The sequence below is a fragment of the Salvelinus sp. IW2-2015 genome, linkage group LG8 (assembly GCF_002910315.2).
Source record: "Salvelinus sp. IW2-2015 linkage group LG8, ASM291031v2, whole genome shotgun sequence".
In the NCBI taxonomy this organism is placed as follows: Eukaryota; Metazoa; Chordata; class Actinopteri; order Salmoniformes; family Salmonidae; genus Salvelinus; species Salvelinus sp. IW2-2015.
In genome coordinates, this window is record NC_036848.1 from 14,240,682 (window position 1) to 14,255,036 (window position 14,355).

Below are 14,355 nucleotides of genomic sequence, written 5' to 3' on the forward strand. Positions count from 1 at the left end.
CTTATTGGGGGTGTCTTGCTAATTGCCTATAATTTCCACCTTTTGTCTATTCCATTTGCACAACAGCATGTGAAATTTATTGTCAATCAGTGTTGCTTCCTAAGTGGACAGTTTGATTTCACAGAAGGAAGTGTGATTGACTTGGAGTTACATTGTGTTGTTTAAGTGTTCCCTTTATTTTTTTGAGCAGTGTATTTGCAATTTGTGCTGTTCATAACAAATAATCAGCATAAGATTTATAATATACTGTATCTACACTCAGTACATTGAGTATTTCAAACATTAGGAACATTTTGTCATGCCCATTCGCGCTCTGAATGGCACACATACATAGACAAACKACGTCTCAATTGTCTCAAGGCTTAAACATCCTTCTTTAACCTGTCTCATCCCCTTCATCTACACTGATTGAAGTGGATTTAACAAGTGACACCAATAAGCTTTCACCTGGTCAGTCTACGTCATGGAAAGAGCAGGTGTTCTTAATGTTRTGTATACTCAGTGTACATCCATGTTTTTCCTCTCATTTTGAGTTGAAAATATACCCCTTTCACCAGCATCCAATACCTAATCAGCCTGTCTCCAACTGGTTAAAATAGAACATGGCCAGATCAGACCTTTTAACAGACAGTGATTTGGAGGCCCCAGGCACAAGGCAGTCCAAGGTTTTAGTTAGGGATCCACCGATGTGGAAATTCTGGGTCAATACATATTTGATATTTTCTTTATCAAACAATACCTATACTGAACAAAAATATAAATGCAGTGCTATGAAAGGGTGGGATTTTATGTTATTAATTTAATATCAATCAATAAATGGATTAKKCTGTCTATTGTTGTCTCAGCCTGTTTTGCTTTTCCTAGGGGTTGGAATTATGCCAGCCATTATAGAGTTCTGGGCAAGGGTGAACCGTTTCATGTTTCAGCTTCAGCTTCWGTAGACTGTAGTTATATTYAACAAAAATATAAACGCAACATATAACTTGTTGGTCCCATGTTTCATGAGCTGAAATAAAAGATCCCAGAAATGTTCCATATGCACAAAAAGCTTATTTCTCAAAAATTGTGTGTACAGATGTGTTTACATCCCTGTTAGTGAGCATTTCTCCTTTACCAAGATAATTAATCCACCTGACAGGTGTGGCATATCAAGAAGCTGATTAAACAGCATGATCATTAATTACACAGGTGCATCTTGTGCTGGGGACAATAAAAGGGCACTTTAAAATGTGCCGTTTTGTCACACAACACAATGCCACAGATGTCTCAAGTTGAGGGAACGTGCAATTGGCATGCTGACTGCAAGAATGTCCAAAAGAGCTGTTGCCAGATAATTTAATGTTCATTTCTTCACCATCAGCAGTAGATCCAACTGGCCTCACAACCGTAGACCACATGTAACCATGCCAGCCCAGGACATCCAGATCTGGCTTCTTTACCTGTGGGATCARCTGAAGGGGGAGGGGTGTTGAGGAGTATTTCTGTCTGTAATAAAGCCCTTTGTGGGGAATAATTCATTCAGATAGGCTAGGCCTGGCTCCCCAGTGGGTGGGCCTATGCCCTCCCAGGCCCACCAATGGCTGTGCCCCTGCCCAGTCATGTGAAATCCATAAATTAGGGTCTAATGAATTTACATGGTCTGATTTCCTTCTGTGAACTGTAACTCAGTGTAACATTTGAAATTGTTGCATGTCACATTTATATTTATATAATAAAAACMTTATGGCCATTCCAGCACAGATAGAAACTTGGTTGCAMTTTATGTTCATAAAGCAAATAAGAAAATATGTTAAATTACTTGAATATGGGAAAGATGTAACAATTTTAAMTTGCATCAAAAAGTGAGAATTGTATCAGAAATGGGAAAGTTCGGGAAAACATAAGGGAAGATCATCAGGTATGTAGAAAAAAATGTGTGTCCTGAAGAGCTTGTGAGTGTCGTAGAGGGAAACAAAGTATTTCTTAGCTTCGGGAATGGGGTCATAATAGTTAAAAAAAATATATATTATATTTTTATTTTACCTTTATTTAACTAGGCAAGTCAGTTAAGAYCAAATTATTTTTACAATGACGGCCTACACCGGCCAAACCCTAACCAGGACGACACTGGGCCAATTGTGCACCYCCCCTATGGGACTCCTGATCACGGCCGGTTGTGATACAGCCCGGGATCGAACCAGTGTCTATTGTGACGCCTCTAGCACTGTGATGCAGTGCCTTAGACCGCTGCGCCACTCGGGAGCCCACTGCTCAAAGCTAGAGCCAAATTCGCAGGGAGAAAACAGAATCCGCAGTGTTTGTCATAAACAGAGATGGTCACAATTGCTTAATAGCGCATTATTAAACAAAATGATGATGATGTAAGGCCCCAGGCAATTGCCTGAGTTGGTATTAGCTCTGCATACTGATAGGAAAAASTAGAAGCCAGGCACGCGAGGCCCAGGCTACCCTCTGGCCAACCCCACTTCCAGTTCATCGCAAAGATGAGGAGWTTCAGAGAGCAAACATCATAGCCATGGTGATCAACTGTACTGCGCTGATGGAGCGGAAATCACAGAAGATATATGTGGTCGTTGCAGCAGCAGAGAAATATTTTGGGGTGAGAGATTTTAGTGCAGAAGAACTACAGGAAGTTTTGATCCTCCCAGATTCCATCCTCCCAGACCGACAGCATGGTGTAGGATTGTTTAGGGCCAACGTAGTGGGATGGGGTGGTTGGTTTTTGGTGATAGTGTATAGGTGCTGGGTTAAATGGTGGTGCAATTTAAGATTATCCCATTCACCTTTTCGTTTTTGTGACCACAATTTGCATTCCACACTCCGACCTGTGAAAGGCAGTACGCAACACAGCGTCTAGTCTGCTGGAAAGCCACATGAAGAAGAGCGCAAAACATCTCGAGAGTCCATAACAGAACACAGTTGACCTCAGAGACTGCCCTCCATTGGAATCATTGAACACCAAGGGCCSTGTCCAGGAAATTGGCAAAATGCTTTGGTTGTCCGGGTAAGAAGGGTGAAAGAACAGCAAGGTCCATTGTCTTCAGGGTCTCAGTAAGAGTGCTGTGAAATAATTTGAGAGAAAAGGGTATGTTGACCCACTGAATTTCAATCACAGTTTGACAACTCTACGACTTTATTAGCAGAAATGTACATATACAATATGTCAGATTGACCAAGTGAGTCCTCATGATCAAGTTGCACATGAGGATTTACACTGACCTGGGGGTGCAGTACAGTAGGTGTGAGTCTTGGTGTAGCTGTCTGGCCAGCTCTAGCTGGTGATTGTCCATAAGTTTGTCATTGACCACAACTAGCAGTGGCTTGTCTGCACCAAGGGTCTCCAGACAACTACCTGCCCCTGAAAATACAAGACAAGTCATTATAATTCATCAACATCATAGACCAGCACAATGGTATGGTAGTTTACCTAGTTTGTTTCATTTCTTTAAAAAATAGATACACACCAGCATGGCTGATAACCAGGTCGGCACATTTGATATTTTCAGCAATGGAATCCTTGAATCGGAAGGCCTCTAACGTGAGCTCGTGACAGCTGTCTGGATCTGGGAGAATGGAGCCTTGTCCAACCTGCAGGACCAAATGTTGATAGCCGCGGGCTTTCAACTCCTTCAAGAGAGAGATGCATAACTTTCTAGAAATATAACAATGCGAGGGTAGGACACTAGGTAGGTCTASTCAAATTATTACTGTCTAATTTTTGAGGACAGTTGGCTAGCTAGCTAACGTTAGCTTCTTTAGCCATCACATATCATACTCACTTGAACAGCTTCAGGGGAAGTAACGCGTTCGATTAGGTCATCAAAGCTTGTTGTTCCTACAGTTACAAATACCCTCTTCATGGTTGCTCATGTATCAAATGTAATTTTCAGTACTTGTACTAAAGATGTCCCGTGTGTTTGTTTACAAATTTCAGTAGCCTGACGTCACGTTTTTCTTTCATTTCCTTGGCATTTCCGCTAAAGAATACATCACTCTGCCACCTACAGGTTTGGACATGAACTTGCAGTCTAGACATTTTTTTTCATAAAAATAAGTGTGGCGCTATTGATCTAATGAAGAAACAGTAGTTTGTCTATGACCATTTTGAAAATGCCTCCAGTAGGTAGGTTTCCATTTAATTGGTGACAGATTTTCTTGCGACTATTCTAACATCCGCATAAAGAAATTATGCGCATTTCCCACTAGTGGTGTTTCCACCAAACGGATTTGTTGCCGATAAACATCAGTGCATTTATGTTTTATTTAACATTTTAACTAGGCAAAGGTTAAATAAATAAAAAACATACATGCACTGATTTTTATCGGCAACAAATACGTTTGGTTGATGATATAGTGCACACAKAATTTACTTTTTCGCTTAAGTTTTATGTACCGAATAAAAATACAAAGTTAAATGTGTTTCCATCGCATTTTCAACTCGACGGTTAGTTTTGTCAAAAAAACCTGTTGTGTTAAATAGCAAACGTTGCCTACTCTGGTCTTTGCACGTGTTTTCTAGCCAACAGCTAGCATATACAGTGCGAGTWSGCTGTGCGGGTTGTTTTGTCTATTACGTGATGAGATTATGGGTAAAAACGATCATATTGTATCTGGCAAACGGCAGTCAAGCATCGACCATCATGTCACCAGAATAAGACCCTCGATATATTGGAAGGCAGCATCAAACTCATTACCGTGCACTTTCAGCACCCTGTGAAGTTCATCATAATTTATTTAATCTGTAACCTAATAAAGTACATGGTTTCCCGAGTCGTAGTGGGAGGACCACAAGCCATATCATCGCGACTCCAAATGTACTTCGAGATGATTAACTCAATATTTGCGCATTAAGGCGTTTCCACTGGCATTTCCCGCATAATTGATTTTACCGACACAAAAAGATCCCACCATGTTGAACGAACAAATTATCTGTCGGCATTTATACAATTACGCTGAWACTTCCTGTCTCCATCACAGCTGTTGTGATTTTGTTTAATACAATATGACTTTAGTCGTATAAAAACTGTGGATGGAAACGTTGTTTGACATGTAAAAATACATTTTAAAAAAGCCCCCAGAGCTAGAATAACTGCTTTCAAATAATGTAGAGAATGCTGCCCTCTTGTGGCTGATTGTGTAACAGTATTTGGCCAACCCATAAAACGTTGCAGATAGAAATATACTATATAGAACAGACTATTCTTTCTACATGACAAACTCATATGTTCTACCACATATTCAGAATTGCCCAACCTCAAGGCCACTCGAGTCAGGTCATTTGAATATTGAGCCAGCTCAAAAAGTGCCTGTTCTCATTATGTGCAATGGAAAGACAGACAGCACTTTGCATAAAGTGAATTACATTTGATGTGTAGTAGGAAACAATATTCTATATATAGTGTTTCAGTCTGTAATGAAGTCTAAACCAGAAATGTAAGACAATTTGAATCAGCATACCAAACTTGTGACCACATGATCAGGTCAGTGTCCTTCAATCTTAGTATCAGATTTGTACTACATGGCAGTAATTGTGTTGAAGAGTTGAAAGTATGAGACTGAATGACCACACAGAAACCAACATAAGACTGAAATCATTTAAGGCTCTGTTAATGCAAAACTTACAACAAAAAAACTCACTGTAAAGTCAAAAAAGCAAACCCAAAAGCAAGTATAAATGAAAACTTTGATGATTGGATAACAATGTAATTAGATATTAATAAATAGGTTATGAGAAACAAAACAAAACATAATCTAAAAGTTAGTTTAGGGCCAGAATTTGATCAAACCATGTAACATGACAGTCATCATCCAAATGACCGAGGAACCTGTATCTAAAGCAACCACACAGRTGTAATCAGAAAACAAACATTGATCTACAGTCAACTCAACGTGAATGTCTCATGCTTAGGGGCACATCAACCTGGCTTGACCACACCCATCAAAAAAATGAAAATTGGGCTGCTTCTATACCACCATACAGTTGGTTTTAGGCCCTATAAAGCGGTGTTTCCCCACTCCAGCCCTCAAGTCAACTAATCATTAAGCCCTCATTAAACATTTTTCCAACCACTTTTTTCACAAGTAAAGTCATACTGTATTAAAACAAAAACATCGACAGCTGTAGTGGAAACAGGAAGCGTCAGTACAATTTTTATAAATGCACAGACATTTCGTTCGTTCGACATGGCGGGCTTTTTTGGGATCGGTAAAATGTATTGTGAGAAATAGCGGTGGAAACCCCTTTATATTGATATAATAACCATCATATCGAAGTCAACTTGGAGTCACGCGATGTGGTCCTCCCACTACCACTCGGGAAACCATGCAGTTTATTAGGCTACAGATTAAATAATTGATGAATGTCACAGGGTGGTGAAAGTGCAAGCTGATCTTGATGTTCCTTACCAATAAAAATCAAGGGTCTGATTCTGGTGACATGATGATCGATGCAAAAAAATAATGTATTTTTGTTATCCATAATAATGTAATGTAGACTAGCCTGCCAGCACGGTCTCTGCGGTCTGTTGGCTAGAGTGCACGTGCTAAGACCAGAGTTGGCAGATTTGCTATTTAACACAACAGTTGACAAAACTAACACGTTGAACTTTAGATTTTTATTCCGTACATGAAAACGGTTGCAAAAAAAGTACATTATGTGTGCACTACGTCATCACGCAGTGACTTCTATCTGCAACAAGTCCGTTTTTGAAAATCTGTCGCCAATTGGTCGGAAACCTAGCTAACGACTTGAAATCAGGTGTTTTGGTAAACACTGCTGTAGAGCACAGCAATCGTATATTTACCACGGTTTGATTGAATTCTGTCCCGAGGCCCAAACCTGTATAATGGCTGTTATCACTTCAAAATGAAATACCAGATTTAACAAACCAATTCCAGTACAAAGTAAAACTAGGGGATATAATGACTGAGCAGCTTCAAAAAGGGACACTGTGGTCCCGAGCAGATCACTGCTCATTGCCCCAGCACTCCCCWACCCCAAATGAGAAAATAGAAATCCATAGACAACCCTTCATCCTCATAAATCTGTCCTATACACATTGAAAAGTAGGTCTTCCCTGCACCTAAACCATGAAGGCCAGTGAGTCTGCAGGTGAATGTGTTCCACAGTCAAGATATCAAAGGTTGGGCAGGCTCAAGACTCCCTTGAATTGGCTCATGAACAGACAAGAATCTGCCCTCTGGTAAGTAATACTGCCAGCTGGAGAGGTCAGAAGGTGTGATGGAGCTGAAGTGGTTCCTGGGGTCATAGGTCATCAAAGCAGGAACTTTACAACAATGGAAAAAGAAAAAGTACTGTGTTACTGAGAGTTGAGGAAAGACTGAAAACAATAGGTGTTGAGACACTAGTAGATATGAAGATATTACTAAGTAACTAACACCTTTACAATTAAGGAAATTAGCATTTCACCAATATGTAAACTGTGAAACTCAATTACAACGACCAATACCTCAATGTGTGTGTCTGCTGTATGGGTGGGGAAGTTAGTTCTCACAGTGAAGAAAATCTGCTTCCTGTTTTGGAACATCAATTTATATTCAGGATGTTGCGTTTTCCTTTTTCTTTGTCTGGGATCTGCCCTCTCTTGCTTATAGGTCTCTCGTCTCTCTGCTWGTACATAACCATTCACTTCCCTCACTCCTCTTTTCCGCCCCTGTGCTCAATGCTCAGACAGTTGGCTTCTTCACGCCACATTCTTTGTCTGATCTAATGATAACAGGCTAAACCAACGGTTTTATCAGTCCGTGCAGCAAACCCCCTTTCCGTCTGCTTCTTCTAACAGCTGTCATATGGATCCCATTGTGCCACCCCTGATCCTCTCATCTCCCTGCAGATTTTTGTACATGCATTACAAACRCTACACTGCTGCTATCCATGCCCATACGTCTTTTGACAGCCTGTGAATTCTTGCCCGTTGTCAGTGAAAAGCCTATCAGTGTGCATTATCACTTCTTAGTGTTACTATGTGTGTGGAGGGTGAAGTATAGTGCTTCAGCCTCTTACCTGGGAGAGAGTTGTGGAGAGGACAGTGTCCACCTACTCCTTTACTGCACCACACAGGCCGTGCAGCACTGCTCCTGTTTCTCTGGCAGTGTGGCATAGTTCATCTGACGGACGATCTCAGCAAACAGCTCGTCCACCATGGTCTTGCTCTTGGCTGAGGTCTCGATGAAGGGGCAGCCCCACTCCTGAGCCAGGGCCCGGCCGTCTGCACCTGCAACCTCCCTCTCAGACTCCAGGTCCACCTTGTTGCCCACCAGGATCAGTGGCACCTTCTCAAAGCGCTTGACCCGCACTATCTGGTCTCGCATCGGCCTGATGTCCTGAGGTTAGGGATGGATAGAAAGCATATTCTCAGGAACTGTGGGAAAACGTTTGTGCAACATCTATTGCTGCATAGCTCTTCGATGTATATCAATGAGTTAAGTAGCAGACCATTGGCCATTCTTCCAACCTGTTGAGTTTATACAATTTTGGACTTAGCCCATAGTTGTAGGGATTAAGGCAATGGCTGGATCTCTCCAATTGGTTCCTGATTTGTAAACAATGGGGTTACGACTCAAAATGATAGAAGACAACTGAGATTGCCCAGTAGGCCCATTTAAAACATGGGTACAATGCATCTTGACAGCTGGTGATGCTAGCTAGCTCCTTGACATGTGGGTAGGTATTGGTAACAGGTAGTAAGGGCCTTTACCTGAAAAGACTGTTGATTGACGAGACTGTAGACAAGTATGAAACCCTGGCCGTTCTTGATGTACAGGTCTCTCATGGAGGCGAACTGTTCTGTCCCTGCCGTGTCAAGGATCTCCAACACCGAAGGCGACGAGTCCACTTCAATCTCTTTCCGATAGAAGTCCTCAATTGTAGGGTCATATTTTTCGATGAACGTGCCCGTGACAAACTGGACAGTCAGCGCGGACTTGCCAACGCCTCCGCTTCCCAACACAACCACTTTGTACTCCTTCATTAGGGTGCACGAGCTTGACCTGGGCTACTTAGCTGGCTAGCTGGATTGTTATATCCTTTGACAACATTAAATCAAGCAAACCTTGAAAGCACTCCTCTGCAAACTAACAAGTGAACCTCAGTTAAAATGTTAACACGTATGCTTAACAATTGGAAAACATACAATAAGTTAAAACAAAACACAAATCTGGTTAAATACAGAAGTCTTGGACTGAGTAAGCTAGCTAGCAAAGTTGGCTAAATCCACAACGCCCCTCCATGTTCGCTCACGATAAGGAGCCTTATGTCAAATCCTACACAGACAGTAAATATACCTTGACACGAATATGGGCAGWAGTTGCTTTAATCTGCCCCAAAACGGCGCATTAGCTGGCTTGGTGGCTAACTAGCTAAGATGCACAATACGAMAATGATTTCCTATTGTCTCCATTTTTGGAGAGCATGTGAATGTGGCTTGCTCACATACTGTTCCACATCATAAACCATACCGGTGCCGCAAAAGCGCAATGCCAACGTCTGCCACGGAGGGTCCCTGGCCTTATTCCGAGCGTGCTGCACTTAACAGCCAGATAGCGTTTAGGAACCTTGGGTTGGAGTTTTAGTCCAATGCTGTCCACAGTACACTGCTTGCGGTTTAGGATGAGAAGGTGGAAGACCTCCCACTCCCTTCCCTAATTTCGTCCTCACGGCCTCTCCCTACTGATACTGCCTCACCCTCGCGACCACCACTGAGCTGTAATGTCTTGTGGAACCGAGTATGTTAGCAGCTCGTATTTTCTTTCCAAATCTATAAAATGAGGGAGCACCAAATTTGTGGTGCGAATACTATATGTTCTAGTCCTCAGCAGGGACATTAAAACGATACACGACAATCCAAAATGCAGGCCATAATGTAAAAAAAGGACCACGGTGGGGAATGTGCAATTTAATTGGTCCTTGAAGAGCGATTGGCATTCCCATTGGTTAAACTATAACTTCAGGCGGGACAGGAGATCGAAACGTTTAGAATTTGCACATAGAAATGTGCTGCATAGAATGGAACTTTCAGGATTCAGTGAAAAAATTTAGTGCGCTATTTACAGAAACGATGTTATATGTTATTGGCAATAAARAATTTGTCTGATATGTCATATATTTTGTGTGTGTATTTATAAGTGTGCTCAAGCTTTTCCCCAGTAGGTGGAATGGGAGACTCCAAACATTGATGTGAATTAGTGTTCTCATCTGCTTTTTTTGGACATCTTTTTCTGGATGCTTTTGCTCAGGATTCTTTTTTTTATAACTCTAAGGTTGACCTCTGTTGATCAGCGTATCAGCAATGCCACAGAGCATAGTCAATGGGCTAGGGGCCAAAACAAAACAGATACCCAGATGACCACACGAGTGAAACTAACTTCGAATAGGGACACAGACACACTGCTACATTGCCTTTCTCATTTTACAATTTAAAAAAASGAACAATACCAAATTACTCATGAACCATTAAGAGAGATCACCACTTAAGTGCTTTATTACAAGGTAAAACAAAAATAACAGGAGTCATACATGTATTTCTATCTCTATATTTATACATATTGAAAATAACTGGTATGTAGCACAGTTCTCTAGCACATACAAGTGCAAGCTAAATATCTGTAGCTGTTCATTTGTTAGTAAATGTTGGGAGCTGTGACTCTATCTATTCTACTGGAAGGCTGTCGTCTCCTCTGCTTACAGTAGAAAGGCCTTTTTTAAATTTATTTTAATTTATTTCACCTTTATTTAACCAGGTAGGCTAGTTTGAGAACAAGTTCTCATTTGCAACTGCGACCTGGCCAAGATAAAGCACAGCAGTGTGAACAGACACACAGAGTTACACATGGAGTAAAACAATAACAAGTCAATAACATGGTGAAAAGAAAAAAGAGAATCTATATAAATGTGTGGACAAAGGCCATGAGGTAGGCAATAAATCGAATAATTACAATTTAGCAGATTAACACTGGAGTGATAAATCATCAGATGATCATGTGCAAGAAGAGATACTGGTGTTGTGCAAAAGAGCAGAAAAGTAAAAATTAAAAGCAGTATGGGGGTGAGGTAGGTAAATTGGCGTGGGTAGTTTAACAATGGACTATGTACAGCTGCAGCGATCGTTAGCTGCTCGGATAGCAGATTTTTAAATGTTGTTAGGGAGATAAAAGTCTCCAACTTTCAGAGATTTTTGCAATTCGTCCAGTCGCAGGCAGCAGAGACCGTGGAAGGAAAGGCGTCCAATGAGGGTTTTAGCTTTAGGGATGATCAGTGAGATACACCTGCTGGAAGCGCGTGCTGCGGATGGAGTGTAGCCATCGTGACCAGTGAACGACTGATAAGGCGCACTTACTAGCATAGCCTGTAGATGACCTGAGCCATGCCCTGGGTCTGACTGCGACAATCACGTAGCGAGGGCCAGCCGATATGGGCATACAGGTCGCAGTGGTGGGTCGTTAAAGGTGCTTTAGTAACAAACGAATGGCACTGTGATAAACTGCATCCAGTTGCTGGTAGAGTGTTGAAAGCTATTTGTAGATGACATCGCCCGAAGTCGGATTCGGTCACTGTAGGATAGTCAGCCTTGGACCGATCCACTGAGAGCAGCAGTGAGCATAAGAACGACAAAAGACAGGAAAACATGACCGGTTCGGGCGACTAACATGCATATCCCCACGATCATCTGATCCTGATGTTTATTCCACAGACAGCCAGCAGGGGAAGTCCAGACTCACAGGTTTTTCTGCTATCATACACCCAAAACTCACTAACCATACAACTATTTCCACCACTAGGCTTACTGCAGTCACTGCTTCAACCGTTACTGAACTACCATGAAAAATACTTTTAGACAGCTGAAGCAAGCATACTTTTAAAAAAAAAGTATCCTTTCTAGTTGACGAGGGATTTGGCAGTGCGGTCCTTGAGATTTCATACTTCTTATTGGAGGCACAGGGATTAGCTCAAGGTAGAGCGCTCGCTTAGCATGCGAGAGGTAGCGGGATCGATGCCCGCATCCTCCAATTATTTAGTTTTGTTCAATCAGCACACATTGTTGTTGTAGCTCTGGACTGATTTAACTAATCGAGGATTAGTTACCAAATTGAAACAAGTGTGCTTGTCTGGCTCTAAAATGTAAATGTTGTTATTGTGGGGTACCGGGACTACAGTTGGGGAACACCAGTGGAAGGTAGAGCGTGGTGACGAGTTGAAATTTTAATTAAAAATAGGCCTATCGGTAGACGCTGCTATCGTGGCTGTTAATAATATATTAGGCTAAGTACTGTTTTATACTCTGTACTTTCATTGTTTTGAGTCCATGACATATTTCTCATGCAGTTTTTAGTAGGATTATTTAGGGACAGTTCAAAAATTACTGGGTGAGTGGAGGCTTGTAACTCTCAAACTCTAGGGGTGTTTCTCCAAACATACTACCTACCATGCTCCACACTCATGCTCCGGAATTTGTACTCTTTATGTTTCTTGTTTTTTTGGTTTTTTCCAGTACGTTCTCTTGAGTATGTTCTTGTGAGGACGAGAGTGGGGAGAATACATAAAACAATACATTTAAGAAGCACTCGCACAACCCCTACTGTATTACCTCACGCTTCACCGCCCCATTCACTGAACCTCCTTCCAGCCAGGACAATGGCAACAATAGACGAAACAAGATATACACAAAGCGAACATTGGACTTCATAATTATCAGCTACATATGTGAATCGTAATAATTTAGCTGCCATTGATGTCAATAAATGTCATTTTTTACGTTTGTGTCATATTTATTTGCATACTTTCCGTTGCAGCTTGCATCGATGCATGCTTCAAWATAAGTACAAATGGAGTACGCATTCGAGAAGTGACCTATTGTACGCGCTACGTTTCGCAAACTTTTATTTGAACTCATTCTCCGACCCTCCCGTGCTGTACAGTGTTAATTACTGTATTTTTCAAATTTGACTTAATATCTATATCATAGTGCTCAATTTCTTAAAAATGTAGACGTACTAAAGAGATTAGAATAATTTCACAATTTCAGTAGCATTAATTAACATTTATTTCACAATATAATTTCAAGTAAATGTGATCGTGAATGCGTACTAAAAATATTTACACAAAGTGTGATGTTTAATTTTTTACTCAGAATGAAATATCAAGTAGGATCAGGTAAGTTGTCAAACAATGTATATCGAAATTTCACTATTAATCCTGTTACTAGTATGCAAATCAGACATTTCAGCATGGAATAAAAGTATTCTGGTAAGAATCATGTAAGCAAATCAGACATTTCAGCATGGAATAAAAGTATTCTGGTAAGAATCATGTAATAAATAATCAAACAGTGCAGATATGAATTGCCATAGTCAACTCAATCATCTTTTCCCTGTCAAAGTAGGATTTACCCTGCATCCTTCTCTTCCGAATCTCTACTTTCCACTTGGAAGGCTATTTTGTTTTCTTGGCAGGCCCATTCTCCTCCCCTTTGGTTGTGCTGCTACAAGCTGTAAATATAAAGAAACAAACAAAAACACAAATACTTCTAGTAGCTACAGTAATTTAGCCAACACGCAGAGATCATATGGGGAGCTAAAAACATGAGATTAAACATCCTMTCAGTTTCTCTGTTAGCCCTAGCTAACTAGTTGTCTAGTTAGTTACCTAGCCCTATCATTTGCACTCGCCCTCAAAACACAATTTCAAAAGCAGCGATATATCCGAGAAATACCTATCTTACTCCAGAAATATATCATATTACAAAGTCAGAAGGTAATTAACGTGCTACTTACCTCTGATCGCGTCTGGCTAAGAACCCACAAATAKAAATATCCTCAGGAGTGAAGACGTGCACTTCACCATAGAAGAAGGGGGAAAAGGGATAGCTGGGTCAATTCTTCATCATGTGACATCGAGGAGTTTCGGTATGGAGGTCATTGAGAGTGTCGAATTTGCCACATGAGGATTATTTGATTGAATATAAGTTTCGTAATGCTTAGGTTGTTAAGAGTGTACTGATATAAGTAGAAGATTTTACTTCCCAGCAACTTTGAGGGGGGGAAAAATCACTTTATATAGGAGTTGTCTCGAGATGGCMARGCATATTCATGACATGAGGCTAGTGGCGTCACATCTCTTACCARTGAATACATGTGGTTGACGTCAACACCCCTCATTGAATACTCCAAAAAGTATTAAATAACGACATGGATCCACCAATCCAAAGAGAGGAATAGGTGGGAGATTGACAGCTAATTGGGAACCAATAGTATCATTCATGTAAAATAATTTAATTTAAATAAATTATTTGGAGTGACAAAGTTTTCATCTGACAGTGACAATATAATAATATAAAGCGG

The 14,355-nt window shown here is 40.9% G+C and overlaps 2 protein-coding genes and 1 long non-coding RNA gene across 4 annotated transcripts; all 3 read right to left on the minus strand.

Annotated features, from left to right (window-relative positions):
* Positions 1-1,803: 1,803 nt before the first annotated feature.
* Positions 1,804-5,481, minus strand: zgc:92907 (UDP-N-acetylglucosamine transferase subunit ALG13). Of its 2 annotated transcripts, none has more exons than XM_023992524.2 (4): positions 3,780-5,481; positions 3,465-3,588; positions 3,220-3,358; positions 1,804-3,060 (listed from the first exon to the last, which is right to left on the minus strand). In XM_023992524.2, exons 1-4 carry the CDS (start codon positions 3,858-3,860, stop codon positions 2,949-2,951), a joined length of 456 nt encoding a protein of 151 aa, XP_023848292.1. In that variant the 5' UTR covers positions 3,861-5,481; the 3' UTR covers positions 1,804-2,948. The 2 variants fall into 2 exon arrangements, with proteins under 2 accessions (XP_023848292.1, XP_023848291.1); XM_023992523.2 differs by having other exon boundaries at positions 3,465-3,627.
* A 99-nt stretch (positions 5,482-5,580) lies between these two features.
* Positions 5,581-9,892, minus strand: rap2c (RAP2C, member of RAS oncogene family). The gene is made up of 3 exons (XM_023992521.2): positions 8,718-9,892; positions 8,024-8,343; positions 5,581-7,286 (listed from the first exon to the last, which is right to left on the minus strand). Exons 1-2 carry the CDS (start codon positions 8,988-8,990, stop codon positions 8,065-8,067), a joined length of 552 nt encoding a protein of 183 aa, XP_023848289.1. The 5' UTR covers positions 8,991-9,892; the 3' UTR covers positions 5,581-7,286; positions 8,024-8,064.
* A 3,148-nt stretch (positions 9,893-13,040) lies between these two features.
* Positions 13,041-14,022, minus strand: LOC111967001 (uncharacterized). Its single transcript, XR_002877713.2, has 2 exons — positions 13,789-14,022; positions 13,041-13,503 (listed from the first exon to the last, which is right to left on the minus strand). It is a non-coding gene; the product is annotated as an uncharacterized lncRNA (long non-coding RNA).
* Between the last annotated feature and the right edge of the window lie 333 nt (positions 14,023-14,355).